The 25,786-nt window shown below is 37.1% G+C and overlaps 1 protein-coding gene across 3 annotated transcripts in view; it reads left to right on the top strand.

The window, feature by feature from the left end:
• FREM1 (FRAS1 related extracellular matrix 1) overlaps positions 1-25,786 on the top strand; it is a 171,909-nt gene that overhangs the window by 79,585 nt on the left and 66,538 nt on the right. For all 3 annotated transcript variants that reach the window (XM_070480527.1, XM_070480528.1, XM_070480529.1), the window contains exons 14-21: positions 1,053-1,261; positions 3,680-3,773; positions 9,114-9,366; positions 15,449-15,643; positions 16,717-16,902; positions 19,576-19,772; positions 23,397-23,619; positions 24,776-24,920. In XM_070480527.1, coding sequence (XP_070336628.1) covers positions 1,053-1,261; positions 3,680-3,773; positions 9,114-9,366; positions 15,449-15,643; positions 16,717-16,902; positions 19,576-19,772; positions 23,397-23,619; positions 24,776-24,920 — 1,502 coding nt within the window. The remainder of the gene's footprint in view (positions 1-1,052; positions 1,262-3,679; positions 3,774-9,113; positions 9,367-15,448; positions 15,644-16,716; positions 16,903-19,575; positions 19,773-23,396; positions 23,620-24,775; positions 24,921-25,786) is intronic.

Genomic DNA, 25,786 nt, shown 5'->3' with positions numbered 1-25,786 from the left:
ATTTCTTGCCCCCTCACTCCCAACCCCCTTTTCAAGATCTTTTGTTGGGGAAACTTCTCCTTTCTAGGAGTGGCAGCTGCTCTGAAGAGAGTAGCTGTTTCCTTGGAGAACATTGTGTCCTCACATTAGCTGAGCGGTCACCCCAGACCGTTGGTGAGGAGCCTTCAAAGCCCATGACTTGTAGCCCTGCTGTATCAACTTGTTTTTGATTCTGTGTAGTAATACAAATTTGAGAAAATAGTAGGTTAAACAAAGTTAACAGATTTCCCTACTCTAGGATCTCAGAGCATGAAGATGATTATGAGTCTTATAAACCTCCAAGGTGAAGATATTGTATTAATATGTGACTATTTTCAGGTTGTGTTTGACCACAGATCGCTTCTTGCCAACTCTCAAAGCAATGATAAATATTCCAAGTTGTTCAAACTTGCTTTTTACTTTCACATGAATTTTTATTGAGCAGTGGGTCTTTTCTATTATAGAAAACTATCTTTATGGCTTTAATATTTAAGTCTAATGTTTGAATAAATCTATTTCCTGTGAATTCTTCGATTTCCAGTCTTCAGTTTCCCTGTTCTACTTCCATCTCTAAAATGCTCACTACCCTAACCCTTAAATGCTCCAATCAGTCACTCCAGTCTTTAAGAATTTTTAGGGTGTAAGAAAACATGGATTCTTTCCCTCAGGAAATTTAATGTAGGTTTTGTTCATTTTGTAAATTAAGGTACATATGTGCCAAGCAATGATAGATACAGACATAATGAGGAATGTTATTTTCTTAGTTTAGATACATACTTTAGATATCATACTCTGATGATAAATCTAGATCTGCCTTGTTTCTTTGTGTCCATCAATGCTTAGATCTGAAAGCATTTAGCAAAAAAATATTTTTTAGCCAAGATGTTCAACTATGAATTTGTGCCCTTTAGAACATTCTTGAAAGTTGGATTGACATGTAAAGATAATGCTGGAAGTTTTCTGTAGCTTTCATGAGTTCTGTTTTCAGGTACACCTCACGGACAAGGCTTTAAATGTTTTCTCCTTCCTTCTAGGTGTTGACCAAACCTCTGAGAGTGGCTGAGGGAGGTCAGTATGTCATCAGCACAGAGCATGTCCTGGTTTCTGACGAGGACACCAAACTGGACAACATCCACCTCTCCTTGCAGAGTCCGCCTCAGCATGGAATGGTGGAGCTAAATGGATTCCCTCTAAACCCAGGGACTACATTTTCCTGGGGAGACCTTCAGGCCTTAAAACTTAGGTTAGAACATTTCCTGATTCTTTGTTTTACACGCTTTGTCTCCCATTTGAATCAATTGTGAGGCAGTGTAAGAAGTTTATTCAGTTCTTGCAGGAGTAGCAACATGCCACCTAATACTTTCAAGGGGCAGTTGAACATTAGAAATAACAACCCTTTAGTTTTCCCTCCAGACATTTTCTTCCCCTTTGGCTTGCTGTACTGATGGGAATGATATTATGAATATTTGAACAACAAAAATTGAATTGCCATGAATATTATATTTGCTGCAACAGCACATATCACAAAAGGTAGCAGTCAAACTAAATGAATTGAGTCTGAGCTAATCTATAAGGCTAATCTACATAATTGAATTTGGCTTTCAGAAAAGCCAACTTCATAACCTGGGAAATTCTGGGATAGAATTCTGTTGATTGATGTCTTTAGTGTGACTTTTTAATCCATTCTACTGGGGAGGTGATTTGCAGGCAAATAAGCAGGGTAGGTTAGGTAGGTAGGACACAGACTAGTACTTGGGTCTCTTATAGTCGGGGATGGAGTAATCCCTGCTTCATAGTTCTGTAGTGGGCCTATAGTATTAATAGTTCCCTTCACCTTGAGGATGTTCCTTTCCTCTGCCTAATGTCATTATATAAGACACTTAACAAAATATCTACTAAAACTCTTTCTCTGTAAAATAATGCAAGATACTCAAAAGCAGTTGTCAGGTAGACAGATATACTGGTTAACTTCTCACTTGTGCAAATCCAAGTTACAAACTAGAATTTTGGTCTTTTTGATAAAGTATAGGCCTTAAATGCTTAGTTTTGCATTTGGAAATTGATAAAGAAGGGGGATTTATGTACAGGAAGAACATTTTCATCCAGAAGTTTAGTTACACTGTTTTATTTATAGCTTCCAATATCTTAAGCTCTTTTCACTACTCTTATTTTCATCAAAATTTTCTCCCCCAACCCCATGATCTCAGCTCTTTCCTACCCTTCAGAAAGAGAGCTCTGTTTAGGCAATTCTTTTTAGGGAATGAATAATTGATAGAAAAAATGTACCAATTTTGCCAGCACATAGTTCAAGCATTCTTGAGCTATAGTTCAAGCATTCTTCTAGAAACTTGCAATTATGTTTCCTTCATTAAACTTCATAGCAACCAAACCTGATAAGGCAGATGGTTCTGTTCTCATATTATAGTTGAGTTAACTAAGGCACAAAGAGGTTAACTAACGTCACTTAGCAAGTTTGTGAATGAGTCTGGTTTTAAAAGAAGTTCTGTTTGATTCCATTGTCATAGCTTGGAATGTGTACTCCTAGATCTATTTGGCCCTTTTAAGGATAATAGCATGGTAAAATTTATTTGAATTAGCACATTATCACATGTCAGTCTACTTTTGATCAGGGAGCATGACAAAATAAAGCATAGGAGGCACATTGGGAATGTTGGGAGGGAAACTGGAGGTTGGAGGTGGGCTTTTCCCACCACTGAAATTGAATCCCTAACCAGTGTATGAGTGAGTCAATATCATCAATAAGCTAAACATTTGGCTCAGTTCAACAATTATTTAAAACTTACAGTGTATCACTATAGTAGACAGGAGAGTGAATGGAAAGTCTAGAATTAGACAATTCCTTTAAGAAACTTGATTGGAGAAAGAAAAGAAAATAGTGTCAAGAATAGATCAAGAAAAAAATATTTTTAAGTCTGAAGAGATTCAAGAATCTTCTTAGGTTGGGAGGAAAAGACCTAGTCATTGGCAAGAGGGAAATGGCAGGAGAGAGGTAGAGAGTAATCCATAGATGAGGTTTCAGGGCAGAGCTAAACTGATTCGGAGCACAGAAGGATTAGCCCTAAAAGTGAGGGAGGAGGGAGAATCACCAAAATCCTCTCATTGTCCCACTTCTGTCTGTCACTGCTCAGTCTTAGAGTCCCCTTGGCCCCAGGCAGTGTTTTCCGTATGTAAGCAGAGCTACATCCACTGCTTCCCATTTTTACAGTGACAACTTAAAGGGCTGCTTTTTGATTTGGGGACAAGTTACGGGCCTGGTGCACTGGGAAGACCCAGAGGAATCCGGTGGAGAGGGAGGTGGGAGAGGGGATTGGGATGGGGAATACATGTAAATCCATGGCTGATTCATGTCAATATACGACAAAAACCACTACAATATTGTAAAGTAATTAGCCTCCAATTAATAAAAATAAATGGAAAAAAAAAAAGAATGCACAGAACACATTTTTCCTGGGTGGAGCAATTTTACCATCAAGGATGCTTGAATGGTTATGTAAGTGACTTCAAGATTATACTGGGATTTTGGTTATATGTTTACTTGATTGAACATAGGGCCAAAACCATGGAAAAGCTCTTGTGACAGGAATCTCAGCGCACTCTCACTGTAGCCTTGAGAGATTAGTGACAACTATCATCCCCACAGATATCAGCATGATGGATCTGAGGAACTTCAGGATGACATAGTCCTGCAGGTCACAGATGGCACAAATGCAGCTGAATATGTTCTACACATTGAGGTATGTAGTAAGTTTCCTCCTTGGTTCATATAGAAACAAAGTTTTGGATTTGGAATCATCTTAGGGTCTCTGATAGAAATGAAGATACATGGACGCCAAAGCAAGAAAGTGCCTGTTTATGTCTTGGAATGTGTCAGGACAGGCAATAGAGGGCAAAAATATATTGGTGAAATGGGCATACTGGTTTCTCACTCCAGTCCATTTAAAGATAGGAATGCTCTGCCCTCAAACTCAGAGACTTAATTGAAGAAGCAATTGGTTCCTTATATAAATTATTTCCAATATTTTGAGCTGTAACATTCAAAAATATTTATTTAGCAGTTGGATGGGTTAGGCTAGCATCATAGGAGTTTTTCCTGTTGTGTGCAAGGAGCCATATCTGTATGCACAATGTGAGTTTTTGTGAATTCCTATATTGTACATTCCCCTGGCCTGTTTGAGATGATTAGTTTCCCCCTTTTGACAAATGAAGGAAAATCTGCACATAAAGGTTGAGTACATACTCAAAGACTTGATGGGAGTCCTCAGGTTTCTTTGTTGAGTGACTATCCATGTCCACAAACATAACTCACAGGATTTGCAGTTATTTATAGTTAGTGACAAAGGAAAGTCTGCAGAAGACTTACCATGCTTCTTAAAGACCCTCTAATTACTCTTACTGTGCCAAATTCTATTTCTGTTACAGTTGGTCAGCTCTTCATGGTATGAAATTATTGTTAAAGGTCATAATAATGTGTCTTCAAGATATTTTACAGTTAATAATTAATTTAGAATGATCACACCCATCTAGTGTTTTTAAAAGTACACAGGAAAGGAATTATCTTTATTTTATAGCAAAGGTCTGAGAAAGTTCAATGACTTGTCGAAAGCCATGAACTTGACCATGTAGACCTGGGCTGACATCTCTACTCTGGTCATCAGGCCAGCGTTCTTTCTTCTTCACCACTCCCACAGAGCTCAATTAACAGGTGATTGTAATTCAGTAGCACTTACGCATGCCAGGTTCAATGCATAGTCCCTTCCTTTCATTTTCCCACTTAGTTCTTATGATGGTCTTATACCTAGATGAAAAGAAGTATGTCATTTCAGCTTCATAGAGGTGAATTTTCTTTATCGGTGGACTTTTACATATCAAGAAAGCTTTTCTGAGTTACATTTTTTTCCTGAAAAGAAAATTTCTGGTGAAAATCCCAACTCTATCTTCTGTCTGTGACTATCTTTTATCAATGACAATAAGCTGTGCCTTTGAGGAAAAGAATCTCTGTTACTTTTTAGACAAAAGAGCATGTCCTTTGAAAGCCAATCAGAAGTTTAGGCAGTTTGGGGACAATTATGTATGATTTTTTTTTTCATCCAGGAGAAATGTTTTTAATTCTATCACCTTTGGACTTTTATGCATTTGAAAGCTGAGGCTATTTGTGAACTGCTGCGAGGTGATTATCGTGAACATGTTAGAATCAAATGGGGTCAAGAGCAATAATAAAGAGGGTCTTCACTAAATCTACTTTGAGGACTTGAACAGAGATATTGTCCCTTAATAAGCCAACAGAAAATGGGATAGAGTATTGCATGCTTTTTCTACCTTTAATTAAATAAGTAAGCCTGGGCTTATCACTCTATTATCTACCTGTTAAAGGAAAGTGTCAATGTAATTTCATGTATATTTGTTGTAGAGTTGTTAGCCTGTTTAAATAGCAGAGTGACCAGGGCATATATAAATAGTTATATTCATCCATTCATTTATCCCATTAATGCTTAATAAGTGCCTTCTATATGCCAGGTCCTATGCTAAATGCTTGGGCTATGATGGTGAACAAGACAAATAAACTTCCTCTTCTTGTGGAGCTTATGGGCAAGGGAGGAGGGCAGGCTTTAAACAGATTATCACTGAAATAATTAGTTAAAATATGGATGTGTTCTATAAGTCAACAGGGTACTAAAAGAGGGTAAATGAAGAAAGTTTCTAAGTGAGTCTCAGTTGTCAAGAGGTTTTCCTGGAGGAATCCATATGTAACCTAAACATAGAGGAAGTCAAGTAAAAAGCCAGGGGAGAACATAGCAGGCAAGGGACAGGGCGAGGATGCAAAGATGGTACAAAGACCTGATGTGTGTGGAACACAATGTCTTGGGGATAACAGTGGAGTGGAATGGATTGACAAAGGCACCCCATTGCATGAGATGTGGCCAGAGACCCTAGGAAAGTCCCTGAGAAGCTAGTGAAGCTTCATTGATAGAGAATCTGCCTGGGGACATCTCTGGTGGTCCAGTGGCTAAGTTGTTGCCTTCCAATGCAGGGGGCATGAGTTCAATCCCTGGTCAGGGTGCCAAGATCTCATATGCCTCCTGGCCAAAAAAACAAAACATAAAACAGAAGCAATATTGTAACAAATTCAATAAAGACTTAAAAAAAAGAGAGAAAATCTATCTGCAGTGCAGGAGCTCAGGTTCTATCCTTGGATCAGAAAGATACCCTGAAGTAGGAAATGTCAACCCACTCTAGTACTTTTGCCTGGAAAATTCCATGGACAGAGGAGCCTGGTGGGTGACAGTCCACGGGGTCCTAAAGAGTCAGACATGACTAACCATGCACAGAATGGTGACCTGATGAAAGCCACATTTTAAAAAGATCACATTGGGGACTTCCCTGGTAGTCCAGTGGTTAAGAATCTGCCTTGCAATGCAGGGGACATGGTTAGGGATCTAAGATCCCACATCAGCTCAGTTTAGTACAGTCCCTCAATAGTGTTCAACTCTTTGTGATCCCATGGACTGCAGCACACCAGGCTTCCCTGTCCATCACCAACTCCCAGAGCTTATTCAAACTCATGTCCATCTAGTCAGTGATGCTATCCAACCATCTCATCCTCTATTGTCCCCTTCTTCTCCAGCCTTCAATCTTTCCCAGCATCGGGGTCTTTTCAAATGAGTCAGTTCTTCGCATCAGGTGGCCAAAGTATTGGAGTTTCAGCTTCAGCATCAGCCCTTCCAATGAATATTCAGGACTGATTTCATTTAGGATTGACTGGTTAGATCTCCTTGCTGTCCAAGGGACTCTCAAGAGTCTTCTCCAACACCACAGTTCAAAAGCATCAATTCTTCAGTGCTCAGCTTTCTTTATAGTCCAACTCTCACATCCATACATGACTACTGGAAAAACCATAGCTTTGACTAGATGGACCTTTGTCAGCAAAGTAATGTCTCTGCTTTTTGATATGCTGTCTAGGTTGGTCATAGCTTTTCTTCCAAGGAGCAAGGGTCTTTTAATTTCATGGCTGCAAGTCACCATCCTCAGTGATTTTGGAGCCCCCAAAAATAAAGTTTCTCACTGTTTCCATTGTTTGCCCATCTATTTGCCATGAAGTGATGGGACCAGATGCCATGTTCTTAGTTTTCTGAATGTTGAGCTTAAAGCCAACTTTTCCACTCTCCTCTTTCACTTTCATCAAGAGGCTCTTTAGTTCTTTGTTTTTTGCCCTAAGGGTGGTGTCAAAGTAGAGAGAATATCATAATAAAGTCTCATATACCGATCACCTCATCTTAATAATTACTATCGTTTTACCATATTTCCTTCATTTATTTTCTCTTTCCTCAATTATTTTAATTTAAGCCCCAGATATCATGACTTTAGCCTCTAAATGTTCCAATATACCTCTGAAATTAAAGATGTTTTCACTCTAGCTTTGTCTTGTGATTCACCCATCAACTCAGGTTTTCTCACTTTGAACTTGGACTATGCTCCTTCTCCTGTCTTCCTTCCTTACTGTGTGTCAGCAGAAGAAAGTCATTGAAAAAGCTATATATTGTAGGTAGTGTGCTCAACCTTGGAATATAGGAATGAATAACATCATATCTCTACTCCCAAGAAGCTGGGACCTAATGGCTCTCAGAGGAGTCCTCCATGATCTGCCAGCTTCTCATAGTACAATACCTGTATGCCACCTTCGGATAGCCATTTACTTGGTCTGTTCCTTTTGGCTTTATTGACTATGCCAAAGTGTTTGACTGTGTGGATCACAACAAACTGTGGAAAATTCTTAAAGAGATGGGAATAATAGACCACCTTACCTGCCTCCTGAGAAATCTATATGCAGGTCAGGAAGCAACAGTTAGAACCGGACATGGAAAAACAGACTGGTTCCAAACTGGGAAAAGAGTACATCAAGGTTGTATATTGTCACCCTGCTTATTTAACTTTAATGCAGAGTACATCATGTGAAATTTAACTTATATGCGGAGTACATCATGTGAAATGCTGGGCTGGATGAAACACAAGCTGGAATGAAGATTGCTGGAGAAGTGTCAATAACCTCAGATATGCAAATGACACCACTCTTATGAGAGAAAGTGAAGAACTAAAGAGCCTTTTGATAAAAGTGCAAGAGGAGAGTGAAAAGATCCCACATGCAGTGGGGCAACTAAGCTCTCACACCGCAACTCCTGAAGCCCATGTGCTGCAGCAAAGACCCAGCATAGCCAAAATAAAAAATAATAATTTTTTAAAAAAGATCATATTGGTTGAAGTATCAGGGAAGGAAATATAGGGTTGAGGGTATTCACAGGCGACACTTCATAAATAAATGTGCATCACACACCAAGTTGTGGTTGTGAGCTCAGAGGAGGACTGTCCTTTATTCCTATTTAGAAAACATACTTTTTCAAATTTATACAAAATCTTTTAACATTGTGGACAGTCACTGCAATCTCATGTTGCTTTTCTTTCCTTTCTCCTTAAGAGTTTTATTTTAATGACAGTGAGAGAAAAATGTATTACCACGTTGAAAACTGGCACTGATTTAACAGTTAGGGAGCTTCAGAATTTAACTCAAAATGTTTGAAATGCAGCTGCTACTTATTGTATGTCCAGAGAAACTTCCTGGGTGGCAGGAAGTTGAAAGGGGAGGAGAGTTTTGTAATCACCAAGTAATTTGAAATATAAATAACTTTGATGTGGTAAATGTAAATGCTCAGACTACAAGGACTAGGTTTCCTCCAGAATATGCTTGGATTGGATGAAGGAGGATAGGCGCTTAGGTGACAGACGCTTTATATTACATTTATATTTTGTCTGTCTAGAAACAAATGAGCGCTTTGGGCCCCAAACCATAACCATACTCCCCCATTCCTACCTTAAATGTCTCTCATATGGGTCATTTCTTTCAAGATGGTTCATATGGGGAAAGTTAAAAGATACAAACTGCTTGGCCAAATTCCATAGCTATTGTTTTGCGTGTCTGGAAGACTGAAAAAGTCTGTCATTCCAATTATGAGCAATGAGTTACCAGTTGGACAATTTGTCACTGCTTTCTTTTTCTCAAAAACATGCATCTCCCCCCCACTTAGGTGTTCCCTGTAAATGATGAGGCACCCGTGCTAAAGGCGGACCTCATTCCCATGATGCGTTGCGCCGAGGGTGAAGAGGTGGTCATCACTTCTGAATACATTTTTGCTACTGATGTGGACAGCGATGATTTGAAGCTGACGTTCATGATTGTTGGAGAACCTCAGCATGGGACTGTGAGGCGAGCTGGGGTCACGGTACATCAATTCTCTCAGGAAGATGTTGTCGCAGGGGCTGTGACGTACAAACACACAGGTAGGTGACAGCACTGTGATGAGTCTGGACGCGGGGATGCAATAGCATTACAGAGTCTTAGCTCACTTCTTGCTGTGGGCTCTGATAATCTCAGTCTTAATCCTATTTTTCAAATATGATCACCATATACAGCAGTGTTTCTAGATCTCTCAGTGATATAGTGAGTTTCACAGAAAGAACAAATGTTATTGCTGCTATGTTCCTGATGCTTCCACATAGACTTTCAATTCACTCTGGCTTGTCCCCATCCCTATTTTGGTCAATTTGAAGAAGGCTATTTGGCCATCCCACTCTGGTTCCATATATCATACCAAAAATGCCTGAAATAGGTTAACTTGAGAAGTTTTTTGATTATCAGCTAGTTCCTAAGAAGTAACTGGTCTGCCCTTTGGGTTCTTGAAGAGCAAAGTTGATGTTTTATGCTTTGCATAACTTGCCCACAGCACCTGACAGTTGTGAACACAGATTGGAAATACAGTAAATGCTTGTTTGTTAGCATTGTAGTTACATTTCTGGCATTGCATTATATTGCTATTTAGGTGGCATTTATTCCTTATGTAAAATATTCACATAAAAAATGTTGTAAACATCCGAAATCTATAAATCACAGTAGTAGGCATAGCATGCTCAAAGGAGTATAATCCAGACCCGAAGATGAACCCTATTCCCATGGAAAGATGATAGTAACACCTCTGTCCTTCACGACATCACTACCCCTGTTACAGCTGATTTCTGGGTTGGGGGCACCTCCCCAGTAATAATGCCATGGACTTCCTCTAACTAACTTTTATCACACTCCATTACTGTTTCATGTTTACTCATCCGTATGCCTCGCTAACCTAGATTCCAGGGGGAATTATGACTGAGTGTGCCAGGCCAGGTGAGTGGTACAGGAAGGAAGAGGTATCAGAATTCAAATCTTTTTATTTGAAAAGACAGAGAAAGCGAATACAAGCAGTGATGTGAGAGGGAATTCAAGGAGGGGAACTGAGATAGCTCAAGTTTAATTTGGACATGGGGGAAAACATTTTGAAATAATATTTTTAAATGTACTTTGGAAAAAAACAATTTATTAGGATACCAGTTGCCTCAGGGCCAATTAGTATGGTATACTTTAATCACTCCACTAGACATCTTTTTTCTTGAAATAATATCTCTTTATCCTCGCTCTGTTAAGTCTTTGTTATTGTTGTTCAGTTGGTAAGTCGTGTCTGATTCTTTGCAACCCCATCAACTGCAGTATGCCAGGCTTCTGTGTCCTTCACTTTCTCCCAGAGTTTGCACTAATTCCTATCCATTGAGTTGGTGATGCCATCCAACCATCTCATCCTCTGTCGTCCAGTTCTCTTCCTGCCCTCAATCTTTCACAGCATCAGGGTCTTTTCCAATAAGTTGGCTCTTTGCATCAGGTGGCCAAAGTACTGGAGCTTCAGCATCAGTCCTGCCAGTGAATATTCAGGGTTGATTTCCTTTAGGATCGACTAGTTGATCTTCTTGCTGTCTAAGGGACTCTCAAGAGTCTTCTCCAGCACCATGGTTGGAAAGCATCAATTCTTCCATGCTCAGCCTTTTTTGTGGTCCAACTCTCACATCTGTATGTGACTTGGAAAAGGTTTTGTTGGCTCTTTCTTTGTCCTGAGAAGTATAGTCCACTTACTCAATGTCTCTCAATGTCAGAGTTCACAAATGGGTGTTTCTTTTTGATTTGCCCAAACAGACTATCAGAAAAGTGATCTAGAGACCAATATTATGGTTTGTTACATAATTTTAACATCTTTAAAAGGCTCATTTGGCATAGATACATTATGGGTGAGATGAAACTATCTTCTCTTTAAGCCTGTGCCTTGTTCCAGGTACTAAACAACAAGTAGACATACGTATAGTTATACGTTTAGTGTGACGACCATATAAGGGAGTATTAACACATTTTTTTATTTTCCTTCAAAGACCTAGTAGGACACTGGTACAAATTCTTTAAGATAGACATTTTTGTTATGTTAATAAATAACAGAAATACTGTATTCAAAAAATATTTTATTTGAATGATGCTTTTGCTTGTAATGTTCACTCAGTTACTCGGTAGTGATTAGCATTGTTTAGAATGAGTAAAGAGAAACTCAGAATAGGAGCTAAAATTTCGGTGGCCCTGCGCTTACCTTCATACATTGGTTGTCAAGATTACCAAAGAACAATTGTTGTTGTAGTTTTAGTCACTTAGTTGTGTCCAACTCTTTTGCAACCCCATGGACGGTAGCCTGCCATGCTCCTCTTGTCCATGGGATTCTCCAGGCCAGAACACTGGAGTGGGTTGCCCTTCCTACTCTAGATCTTCCTGGCTAGGGATTGAACCTGCATCTCCTGCATTGCAGGTGAATGCTCTACTGGTGAGTCACCAGGAAACCTGATATCAATTGTATCACCCTTATTTTATTTATTTATTTTTGTGATTATGAAAATAATTTATACTCATTACAGAAAGCTTAGAAAATTAGGATAAAATTTTGAAAAATCAACTTATTTACCTCTGAAAGATAATCACTGTTAACATTTCAGTATTACAATATTTTCTTCTCCTTTTTCTAATTGTAATTTTTAATATAGTTGCAATCATGTTGTATCTGCAGTTCCTTTAAATATGATTAAATGTTACAAAATTATTGTAACCATGTTTTAATCATTGAATAATATTTTATGATATAAAATTATTACTAATTTGCTATTCTCCAAACATTAAATATGAGGCCATTCAAAAATTATTTAATAAATAGTAGTCCAGTTAACTTTTCAGTATAAATTGTATCTTTAGACTGTATCTCATTTCAAGGTAAAGAATTCTTCGACCCATGTTGTAGCTGTTTTTTTGTGGCTTAACACTCAGCCAACTTTTGCAGCTCTTTCTACGAATGTCTCACATGCTTTTCTAATATTGAAATTACAGTTACTGAATGTACTATATTCAGTTTTTTGGTTCTCTAGGGAATCTCCCTGGCTAGGGATTGAACCTGCATTTCCTCAATGCATTGCAGGTACATTCTTTACTGCTGAGTCACCTGTTTTCATTTCCTAGAATTGTTTTTCTATTTCTCTTCCCCACTCGCTCTTCCTACACGTCTTGTCTCCCATCTCCCAGTTCTCTGCCTTATCTGCCTTATAAACCACTCATTATTTAATGCTCAGTACAAAGTGAGCAAGGCCTTCTGGAAAGATTTCTCTGACTTTCCCTGGCATGTGCATTCTGCCCCCCATGCCATCATCAGCCTATGTTCTCATCCTCCTTCACCCTCAGCACCTAATGCATAATAATCAGGCTGAGATAGATGAATATTCCATTTAATAGGTTAAAAATGGCTAAGAGTAGCAATTTTATATCGTTCCACTTAATATATACACACATCTGTGGTATTTTAACCGGATTGCATTTCTTTCCCTCCCATTAGACTGTGTCCCCTCCTGACACATAGTAGGTCTTTGAACATTTGATATATTTTTGAACTGTCTTGACATCTTCAACATGTCAGTCTTTCCCTCTGCTGGAGCATGCAGAACACTAATTTTCACACAACAAGCATTAAATAAGTATCTATCAAGTGAGTATTGAATAAAAAAGCTTTATGCCAATTAACTTTTTTATAAATGTGAATAGATGAGTGGTGTCTTCCCCCCACTTTTCCTAAAGTAGAAGGCTGATTGTTTGATTTTAATGTCTCAACTTTATTCTTTAAAAAAAAAATAAGCCCAGTCTTCTCATTCTTTAATCATATGGTTACTCAATAATATCATCTTGAATATTTCCTTGTCTGCCATTTTTTATTGGAGTATAATTGCTTTATAATGTTTGTTAATCTCTGCTGTACAGTGAAGTGAATCAGCTATATGTATACTTAAATCCCCTCCCTCTTGAGCTTCCCCCCACCCTACCCTCCTAGCTCATCGCAGAGCATCAAGCTGGGATCTCTATGCTCTCCAGAAGCTTCCTACCAGCTATCTGTTTTACACATGTAGTGTTTGTATGTCAGTGCTACTTTCTCAATTGGTCCCACCCTCTCTTTCCCCTTCTGTGTCCAGAAGTCTGTTCTGTATATCTGCATTTCTTTTCCTGCCCTGCAAATAGGTTCATAAGTACCATTTTTTTAGATTCCCTATATATGCATTAGTGATGTTGTTCAATTGGCCAGTCATGTCTGGCTCTTTGCAACACCATGGACTGCAGCATGCCAGGCCTCCCTGTCCCTCACCATCTCCTGAAGTTTGCCCAAATTCATGTCTGTTACATTGGTGATGTCATGCAGCCATCTTATCCTCTGACTCCCTCTTCTTCTGCCCTCAGTGTTTGCCAGCATCAGGGACTTTTCCAATGAGTCAGATGTTCGTGTCAGGTGACCAAAATATTGGAGCTTCAGCTTCAGCAAAATTCAATGATTATTCAGGGCTGATTTCCCTTAAGATTGACTGGTTTGATCTCATCAAAAGGTTCTTGATTACCCTCATCAAAAGGCTCTTTACTTTCTGCCATCAGAGTGGTATCATTTGTATATCTGAGTTTGTTGATGTTTCTCCTACCTATCTTGATTCCAGCATATAACTCAGACAGCCTGGAATTTCTTATGATGTGCTCAGCATATAGGTTAAACAAACAGGGTAACAGCAGACAGCCCTGTTGTACTGCTTTCTCAATCCTGAACCACTCAGTTTTTCATACAGAGTTCTAACTTTCTTTTTGACCTGCATGCAGGTTTCTCAGGAGACAGGTAAGATGGTCTGGTACTTCCATCTCTTTAAGAGCTTTCCACAGTTTGTTATGATCCACACAGTCAAAGGCTTTGGCGTAGTCAATGAAACAGAGGTAGATGTTTTTCTGGAATTCCCTTGCTTTCTCTATGATCCAGTGAATGTTGACAATTTGATCTCTGGCTCCTCTTCCTTTTCTAAACCCAGCTTGGATGTCTGGAAGTTCTTGGTTCATGTAATGCTGAAGCCTGGCATGCAAGATTTTTAGTATGACCTTACTTACATGGGAGATATATGCATTAATATTTGTTTTTTTCTTTGTGACTTACTTCACTTTGTATGACAGACTCTAGGTTCATCTACATCTCTACAGATGACCCAGTTTTGTTCCTTTTTAAGTTCTGTGTCATTTTTTTAAACAGGTGTAATAATTCCAAGTACAATGCTCTATAGATTTGACCAATGTGTCTTGTGAAAAGAGGTGTTGCTCCTGATCTTTTGTGCCCTAGTCTCATTGAAACTTCAAACATAATTGCTTCCCTCTTGGCACTTTTAGAGTAATGTATGAGAATTATCGAAAGCACATCTACAGAACTTTTCTGCCCCCTGGATAGTAAGCACTCCTTCCTACTTCTGCGCTGTTCATTAATAATCCAAGAATAGATTGTCCTATTTACTGATTAAGTATCTAGTCCTGATATTTTCTTCCTCCTTCCTCTCACAACTTAAGTTGGGACCATTTTGAATCCCATAGATGGAAGCTCTCAAGAGTAAAAAGAAGATTAAAATTAGGGTCTCTTCTTATCCAGGTGCTGTTGCTATTTTGCTAACACCTTGACTATACATAATGAGGAAAATACTGAAGCAAATGACAAAGATGTGGGTTATCTTTGTATTTCACCTATCCAGCTTCTTCTGCAGTGAGTGGTTGTTCAATTAAGGAGGTTAATGCAAATGGGAGGACAATTACCAGAGGGACAGGGTGCCTTCTGTTTTCCCTGTGGTTGGTCCTAACACTAATAATTATGGGAGAAGAGTGAAGCCATCCCGGGTCCAGCTCTATGTCTCCCTTGTTCATTTGTGAACTGTCAGACCCTTGTTAGCCCTGTTTTGCCCCTCCATATGGTGATAGATGGCTGGCAGGGTTTTCACCAGAGGCAACAGATGGGCAAGCATTTCTGCATTATTTTCATGACTCTATTTAATTTCATAGTAATAAAATTGAGTTTCACATTTTAACCACGTAAGTTCCTTTCCTTGACATTCTATACTTGTAGAGGAAGTCTAAGGCAATTTCATCTTGGTATTCTGCATTTTTTAAAAGTCATCTTTCAGCTGTAGTTGTGTCTTCCAGGTGGTGAGATTGGCCTGATGCCTTGTTTTGACACCATTACATTGGTGGTTTCGGACAGAGAAGCTGGTCCTTTTGTGAATGGCTGCTGTTACAATGGACCTCATCCATCTGTTCCTCTTCATGAATCCTTTCCAGTGTATGATCTCAACATCACAGTGTATCCAGTGGACAACCAACCGCCTTCAATTGCAATAGGTGGCCATGTTTTTTCTCTTAAGCTTCTGTTATCTCACCTAGTCACACCTGTGGTCCTGTGAAATAATGCCCTTTATTATAGTCAAAATAGAAAACCACCATACAAAATTGCCTCTAATAATTATCTCAATACAGATTTGTGGAAACCTCAGATCTGTGAAAGATTACAGGGCAAAAGAAATAACTTATTTAAAAATTTAGATAAATCCATATGGAGAGAGAATGCAAATGTGTTTGTGTGTGTGTGTCTGTGTGTGTTTTAAAATGAAGACAACATTGTACTACTCAGATATTCTGGTTTTATTTCACACGGGAAAGTATCATTTACCTGGTAGAGACTGTAATTTATTTTATCCATAATAATTTCTGTTAGAATAGAATGAGTATACCAGTGGGACTATTTATATATATTTAACCTTGTTTGCTTTTTAGGAAGTCATCTCTTTGTAGGCACTATGTATATGTTCTGACTCTCAGAAAAGAAATGCAAGCATATGTATGAATGTTATTGTAATTTGCAAACTGTCTCCCAAGCAGTGTTCTGGAAAGGAAGCATTATCCCTGCAGAATAATTAAGCACTACGGCATGAAAAAAATGCTCGTTATGAGCAATTCATAATAGTTCTCAGGCAATTAACGCTCTGACAAACAGAGGTAACAACTGATCTTGAATAGTATATAAACCACATTCAGTGGCTTATCATTAAAACATTTTGGCAATTCTTATTTTCATTTGTCACTTCTATAGAGACACATGGGAAATCAGAGTTCCTTGAGAATGACTAAAGGGCTGTACTGGAGCATTTAGTATTTCTTCTATCTTTCTGTAATAGTCTGGCTTTCTTAGACAAGAAAAAATATAATTCCATAAGTCAAATTAAATTCCACCCATTACCCCTGAATATTTTCACCATAAGGAGAATTATGCCAAAGGAAATGAACATCTCCCATGGAAGTACATTTGCGTATAGGAGGCATCTCTGAATTGGAATTTCAATCACTCCCTTTTGTCCTCACTATTCTGATTAGAGGATTTCACAGTAAGTCATAATTGTGTTATTATTTGTATGCAGGTACCATATTCATTGTAGATGAGGGTTTCTCAGCAGCCCTTACTGTTAACCATTTGTCTGCCGCTGACCCTGACACTGCCGCAGACGACTTGGAGTTTGTTTTGGTTTCTCCTCCCCAGTTTGGCTACCTTGAAAACACACTCCCTTCTGCAGGTTTTGAAAAGAGCAATATGGGCATCAGCATAGGTAAGTCATGGTTTCATGTCCAGCAATAATCAGCCTTTGTTTGAGACTCTCATTGGTTAGGTTATGTGTAATAACTGGGTTAGGACTTAAAAAACGTTCAAAGTACTACACTTGAGGAATTATTATCACTGATACTTTCAAATACTATTGCTTTTCATTCTAATTTTTCATTTAAAATTTCCCATGTATGGGAGTTTACTTCAAAATAAATGGAAATTACACTTATGGAAAATTTAAGGATAAATATCAAAGAAATAACATTTTAAAAGGCCCTCATAGCAACACAGAATACTGTGACAGAATAAATCTGGTGGAACTCACAGTCTTATTCTCACTTTTTAAAGATACAGGCAGAAAAGAGAAGGAAATATATCATGGAAATATTGAAGGTAATGACATTAATTTTAAAAACAAAGTGCGTCTTGGAAACTTGAATAGCTCTGGTGTTTCAGTTGAAAAGAAAACAGCCAAAGCAAAAACAAACACCAAAACCAAAATCATTCAAAGGCAACACTTCAGAAGTAAATTATTCTGTAAGCACCTTTTGGGGCATATCCATTTTAAATACAAGAGAAGCTGGGTTTACAGTTAGTTGTGTTAGTATAATGAGTAGGAAAAACAAGACACCACTAAACGCTGCCTGTAGGAAACTCACTTCAGCTTCAGGCTTAAAATGATGGGATGGTAAAAGATATTCCTTGCAAATGGAAACCGAAAGAGAGCAAGGGTAGATATACATAAACTAGACAAAATAGTTTTTTAAGTCAAAAGTATAACAAGACACAAAGAAGGTCATTATATAATGATAAAGTGTTAATTCACTGAGAGGATATAATAGTGGTAAATGTATATGCATACAATATTGGAACACTTAAATATATTAAGCAAATACTAGAAGAACTGAAGAGGGTAATACTCAACAATACAACAATTGTAGGGACTTCAGTACCCCATTTTCAACAGTGGATGAATCATTCGGATGGAAAATCAGTAAGAAAACATTAGACTTGAACTATATATTAGACCAAATGAACCCAACAGATATACATATATTCCATTCAACAAAAGTAGAATGCACATTCTTCTCAAATGCATAGGAAACAGTCTCTGGGATAGATCATATAATGAGTCACTAAGCAAGTCTTAACAATTTAAAAAGATTGAAATTGTACCAAGTATCTTTTTTTTTTTAAACCACAATGGCATGAAGTTAAAGTCAATAACTAGAGTTAACTAAAAAGTTCCCAAATATGTGAAAATTAACACATTCCTGAATAACCAATGGATCAAAGACTAAATATAAGAAAGAAATTTTAAAATCTTAAATAAAAATAGAGATACAACACAGCAAAATACATGGAATGCAGCAAAAGCAGTGCTGAGGAAAGTTTTATAATGATAAGTGCTGCATTAAAAAAGTAAATAACCTATAACTAGAAAAGCAAGAACAAATTAGGCCCATATTTAGCAGAAGGAAGGATATAATAAAGACCAGAGGAGAAACAAATAAAGAACAGATAAACAATGGGGAAGGTTAATGAAACTGAGTTGATATTTTTTAAAAGATAAAGGAAATTGGCACACTTGTCGCTAGACTTAACAGTGAAAGTTTGAAAAATTTCCCTCTAGGATCAGGAATAAGACAAAAATTCCCACCTGCATCACCCCTATTCAATGTAGTACTGAAAATCATAGCCAGAGATGGAAATGAAGGGTATTCAAATCAAAAAGGAAGAAGTAAAATGTTTCTATTTGCAGATGATGTGATATTATATATGGAAATTCTTAATGACTTCACCAAAAACCATTAGAACTAATGAACAGATTCAGTAGTTTCATGGTACAAAATCAACATACAAAACTCAGTTGTATTCCTATACATGGACAATAAACTTTCTGAAGAAGAAACAGAGAAAGCAATCTCATTTATAATAGCATAAAAAACAGTAAAATATATAGGAGTAATTTTAACTGAGGTAGTGAAAAATTTATATACCAACTGTAAGACATAAAATTAGTGTCTTGATGAAAGAAATTGAAGAGGACACAAACAAATGGAAAGATATCCCATGTTCATGGGTTGAAAGTGCTAATATAGTTAAAATGTCCTTACTGTCCAAAGCTATCTGTAGATTCAGTGCAATCCCTATCAAAATTCCAATGACTTTTTTTTCTTATAGAAATAGAACAGATAATCCTAACATTTGTATGGAACCACAAAAGACTTCAGATAGCCAAAGAAATCTTGAGAAAAAAGAGCAAAGTTGGAAGCATCATACCTGCTAATTTCAAACTATTATTGCAAAGCTATCACAATCAAAGCAGAAAAAAAAATAACAAGCACATGAATCAACATAACAGAGTAGACTGGGTTCAATCCCTGGGTATGGAAGATCCCCCAGGCAAGAATACTGGAGTCCCTACATCCTAGTTAGCAGTTACAGCCCTTCTGTTCTCCATGCAACTTTTAATTCTTCCTGGTAATTTATGGATATGTTTTTATGTTTATGGGTATAGTCATTATAGAAGTCTGTGATAACTGATCCTTAGGTCAACTGCTGTGATCTCTTATTTGCTCTGCTGAGCAGTAGGCTATTGGGTTAAGGGCTAAGGACCAGTAGCTTGGGAAAATCTATTTTTCTTATTTACCTGCTCCATTTTGTTGTGCTCTAGCTTCGTTTCAGTGGAAAGACATGAAGGCTTTACATATTAACTATGTGCAGTCCAGGCATCTGGGGATGGAACCAACAGCTGACAAGTTTATGTTGTATGTCACCGATGGGAAGCAACGCTCCATGGAGATACCATTTTACATTATAATCAATGCTACAAATGATGAAGCTCCTGATTTTATAGTGCAGAATATTACTGTAAGAAAGATAATTTGAATTTTTAGCCTCTCTTTATCATTTTCTAGTTTTTGTTTTCACCTAATCTATTTACATCGGTCTATGTGCACTTAACACATCAAGTTAGTGAGTAAAGAGGGCAGTAACCTATGCTATGTAATGCAATCACTTGATAAATATTTTTCTAATAGTAATGATGGTCATGATAATAATAATTGCTAACAGGTAGCAATTGCATAGTTTAAATTATAGTTGTCTGTATATAGAATGCAGTACTTGCTAGTAGATCCTTTTGCAAACCCTTTACATGTGTTCGTATTGAATCCCCATAATGGGCTTTTAAAGTGATGACATTATTATTGCCATGTAATAACTGCAATAAATGAGACTAAAAAGGTTAAGTTAGTGTCCCCAGATCACAGAGCTTGGCAGTAAGTAAAAAGTAGGGGATTTGCACCCAGGTGCTCTGATTCCATAGCATGCTACCTTAACCAGTGTTACAATAGCAAGGACTCTTAATTCACAAACTACAGGCAACTTTTTTTATATAGCTGTTTATAAAGATATATGACTGGAAAAAATACAATTTGGACCATTATTTTTGTGCAGTTTTAAAATGCCATTATATTATGTAATAATATTTGTTAGTTTTATTTAAAAATTTAGACATAGTTAAAATGGCCCAGCATATCACTGCTGAGATAATTGTTGTCTTAAAAAAAATAATAAATATGTGGTTAAACAAGTTAGAATGTTGTGAACCTTACACAGTGAACTATGAAATTCTCCCTCTTTAACAGTCCCTCTGCATGGTCACTCCCCATCAGTTGAGTTTTTAGTAATTAATTTCCACAGAAGTAATTTGTGCCCATGCCAATGATATGTATGTATGTATATGACTTTTCTGTATGTTTTCACCTACAAATCAGAGATCATTAATATACCCTGCTTTCTGCTTAAAAAAGCCTTTGATTACTATATTTTAATATTTCATATGAGCATATAATTATTTTTACACAATCCTAATTTTTATGCAATTATTTAATTCAGACATACTCATTGCATATTCTGATTAAATGACTGAGTACTGGCTTTGGAATATGAGGGACTTGGTGTTACTGTTTACTAGTCGTAGTGTCCTGGATAAGTTATTTCTCTCTGTGTTTTTGTTTCCTCATCTGCAAAATGTGTACCAGATTTTCCTTTAGGGTGGCCATGACTATCATGATGGTCAGGCACACTTTGCTGTTGTTCAGTTGCTAAGTCATGTCTTACTCTTTGCAACCCCATGGACTGTAGCACCCTAGGCTCCTCTGTCCTCCACTGTCTCCTGGAGTTCACTTAAATTCATGTCCATTGAGTTGGTGACACTATCTAACCATCTCCTTAGAAACCCTTATTAAATAGGTGTCATTCATATTAGTCTTGTTACGTCTGTCGTCTTTTATCAGGCATTGATCAAAGTTGCTTTGAAACCATTATTTTGCCTTATTTTTCACTAAAAATCATCAAATTCTAAATGCAAAAGTCTTTATTTGATTTTAATTTTCTGCCAAGTCTTAATGGTATATAAGACTTAAAAGGATGAGACTTAAAAGTCTCAGGATGAGACTTAAAAGCCAGCTCCTGCCATTCCTCTTCTGTTGGCACATGGATTTCTCCAGAGAGCACTTCAGTAATTATGAGAGAGAGAAGAAATTACAAATGACTCCTTCTATACCTACCTCTATTGTCTTGTATCTATCTAGGGTTGGAGTTTCTGAAATAATTAGGCCACTGGGAATTTGTCTCTTGCTCTTCTCTGAAAGTAATCATGCCTTTTTTCTCCCCTGTGAATTGCTTACAGAGGCTGTTGAAGAGTAACAAATATGGAGCCCCATGTGTTATTGGCAGAGCTGGCTTTAAGCTTCCAGTGATTTTTTAAAATAGTCATATGTATTTTGCTTTCTTGTGCAAAAGTGTATTTATTTCATAGCTAGCTGGGCTTCCATCGAGTTGTGCTGCAACTTGCAGCACAAAAAAATTGAGATTTTAAGTTATTATAATCCATTTCAAAGCTGTCTACTAGTGAGTTTCTGTGTTTTATGTCTATTTATCTAAACCTTTTATTTATAGTCTCAATAAATTATTGAATGTGCAAAGAAAAATCTCACATTCTTTTGATAAAATTTCCCAGTCATCTTGTGAATGAATTTACCATTTTGTAAATGGGAAAGTTTGCCATACAGTGAGTCCAGGAGTTCCGAGCTTTATAAAGAAAGATGATTAGAACATCCTTTTTAGGTTGCTTTATTAAAGTTTTTGGAGAAAAATGCAAGTTACTATCAAAGATGATTCCCTACTTCTATCACAGTGCATTAAATTATTATGCCATCTCAGTTTTTAGAATGTAGGCCAGATAAAAGGGAACCAGCATAATTTTAGCCTAAATGTCAGATATTATGATTCTTGTTATGTACATGCAAGTAGTTGTAGGAAGGCTCTTTTCAAAGTCCTCAAGAGAGGCTGAAGAGAGAGTATTTTCACAAGTCTAAAGCCCATGTCTTCTTCAAATCTAAAATGTCCACTCAGCCACAAAGACATTCCTGGATTCCTCCACCCTCTCCTACTTCTTGTTTATCTGTATTTAGTAGAGCTAGATATTTTCTTCCTTGTCTTATAATTAATGATGAACAGGACATCACAGTCTCATCTGGACTTTGATTCTTTAGAATATTCATATTCTTACAGTGATTCTGTACATGCCCAATAAACACATACTAAACTTATATACTCATATTATTTAGATTTTGCTGTATTTCACAGTAGGAAGCAGAAATACTTTTTTGTTCCCTTGCTATGAGAAAAAGAAGATGAAGATGACTAAGCACCATGTTAATGGTACAAATGTTTCTAAATAACTTGATCCTACATGAGGTGAAAAACATTCAGGTCTCTTTATGCTTAAGGGATTATGAAACTTGAAGTGGAATATGGGGTTGTTCAGGCGAATTAGTGGTGTGAGGACAGAGAAGAGATCAGGGACCCAGCATTAAAATATATACTGTTGTGTATCCAGGAGCATCCTCTCAACTGTGGTTAACTGTAACTGAGATATAGCAGTGTTTGCTGCAATGATGAAAATTAAACATACCTAACACCCCGCCGTGTGTGTAGCAGATATCTATGCCATTTGTAAAGCAGAAAAGAAGAACGGTGAGAGCAGCAAGGTGCAGAGGTTAAAATGGCAGGTTAGGACAGCCAGGGTCTACACCCAGTTTTACAACTGAACTCTGTGGCTTCCAGAAAGCAAGCATCCTTTTGGTTGCTTTAGTCCCTGATCTTTGAATTATGAATCATATATATGAGATTATGTGTATATATATATATTTATATTTATTTATTTCCTTATTTATTTAGATCCTTAGTCCTTCATGGAAATGAATAAAGTGCTTTGAAATCTTCAGAAAAACACATGAAAAAGATGAATAGATGTCTTATTGTCTTCTAAGGTCATGTTAAACTAGCAATTTCTTTTTAGGACTCATTACACACAAACCTCATGGAAAATTTGTGGGGATCTCTTAAAATTATTTTTTGAGCTTTTTGCCAAAAGAAAGACAGGTTTCATTTCACATGTGGCTGACTTCTCTTGTCTTTGTTTAGGTGTGTGAGGGTCAGATGAGAGAGCTGGATTCTTCCATCATCAGTGTTACTGACCGGGACATTCCCAAGAACCCCTTGCTGTTCAGTATCACTCACAAACCACGTCATGGCCTCCTCATCAATAGGGCATTTAGCAGAAACTTTTTTCAATATAAGCAATCAGCCAGCCCTGACCAGAAGTATGAACTTGTCTACAACTTTTCCATGGAACTTCTCAAGAATGGTATATCATGTTTCATTTCAATTTGTTGTTGTTGATTTTATAATTTAACCCAGAAAAGATAGTAATAAACCACAGAAAGAGGAATTGAAGAAATGGCCTTTGCCTATATTCATTTACCTCTCAAGGGTTTTCTCTGGGCTCTGGATTAATGCAGAGCATACAGTCTCAGCTAGACAGAGCGGGTAATTGAAAAAGAAATAGTGTCTTTTCTTTCACCTTAAGAGCATCAGTAAAAATAATATTTTTGAATTTTGGTATTTTACCCCAAGATTTTAATCACATAATAAAAAAATTCCTTTTAAAAACTATTGAGATTATGGAACTAAATTTAAAGAGATTTGTCTGTCAAAACCTCCACATTTGAAACAAATATAGAACAACCTATAATAATTCATTATTCTCTGAGGTGCTAATTTGCTCTTTAAGGAAATGACACATTGAAAGAGCAACCTAAAGTATTTTTTCATTACTGTTTTTGAAAAATTGATCTTATCCCATATGCTCATGTGCTCAGATGTGTCCAACTCTTTGTGACCCTATGAAGTGTAGCCTGCCAGGCTCCTCGGTCCATGTGATTTTTCAGGCAAGAATACTGGAGTGTATTGCTGTTTCCTTCTCCAGGGGATCTTCCTGACCCAGGGATCAAACCTAAAACTCTGTCAAACTGTTTTCCAAAATAGCTGCATCATTTTACTTTTCTCCCAGCTACATATGAAAGTTCCATTTTTTCCATGTGAATGTTATATAGGCTTTAAAAATAGTTTCTTATTTAAGTTTTGATTCACCTAAGATTTATTTTGATTGTTGGCTTGAGGTAGGGATCTAAATACAAATTCCCCTAAGTAATGAACTAATTTTTTGTTTCATTTAAATACCCTGTCACCATTGTTCTCTTTTGGTTTATTGAATAATATATTTTTCCTCAATGACTTTAAGTAAGACCCTTATCAAATACTAACTTATTTAAATAGGAACTTTTAATGAACTAGAGTTTACTCTTACTTTATAAAATAGTTTGATTTTACCTTATTGTGCTGATTAATGAGCTCATGCTAATAACAATGCCTTGGAAATTAAAACAAATTACTTGTGACAGGTTTTGAAATGGTTTAATCATAAGAAAGATTTACTTTCTCTCTTTCTTCCCTTTGTCCAGGAATGAGGTTGATGTACATGCATGATGATTCAGAGAGTCTTGCTGATGACTTTACAATCCAGGTGTCAGATGGGAAACATAAAATACTTAAAACCATTTTTGTAGAGGTCACCCCAGTTAATGATGCAAAACCAATGCTGAGCAAGTAAGTTACCTGAAAAGAGTCCATTTGAGATTCTATATGAAGTTCTAAAGTCTGGAATACTAGATGCAAGTGTAATGTATTTCCTTCAGAGAGAAGTCTTTAACAATTCCTGCCTGTTGCAACTTTCCCACGGACTTAAGCACCTAGAACCTTCAGTGCAAATGTTAGTTAACATAACTCCTCCTTAAAATTTCTCAAATTAGCCTTTTAATTATTTGGTTTTCCTCTAAAACTTCTATTTAGTTGTCAGTAATTCAAAATGACCATACATACAATACAGAATGAACAGTGTGCTAAATATTTAAGCACATGCACATATACACGTACACACAAGCCAGAGAGTAGTTAATAAATAAATTGAACTAAAGTGTGATAATACAACTGAAGACAGTCCTTACTGTGTATTTGATTAAGCTTTGAGCTAAGAGTGGCTGAGGGAAATATATTGCCATGATTTTTTCCATCTTCATATTTCATTGTCCTCCAGTCCTTTTCTGTGTCCCATATGGATCAATATCTTGTTGCCACCTGAGGTCAAGATGATCACCTTTTAAAAATTATGTACTGATATTATTCATTGCAACCTTTCTCAGTACCTGATCAGTTTGATCATAGATACAGAATCTTCATCAGTTATATTTCTTTAGTTCCAGCCATTTCTCTTATCATTGGCAACTGTAGAGAACTAAAAGGTTAACTAAAGGTTAAAACTTTAGGAAGCCCAACTCTTCTAACGTCCTAGATCGAGGGAGCTGTGTGCTTCTTGGTCACTCTTTGACCATGTCAATGGTGTAGCGTGATGGGCATTGAGTAGACGGTCTAAGTTTTTATTAGGAAGTGAACAACTTCTTGAAAGTGTGTAAACT

Source organism: Odocoileus virginianus, chromosome 18 (genome assembly GCF_023699985.2).
Source record: "Odocoileus virginianus isolate 20LAN1187 ecotype Illinois chromosome 18, Ovbor_1.2, whole genome shotgun sequence".
NCBI classification, from domain to species: Eukaryota; Metazoa; Chordata; class Mammalia; order Artiodactyla; family Cervidae; genus Odocoileus; species Odocoileus virginianus.
This window is presented reverse-complemented; position numbering and strand designations above follow the sequence as displayed.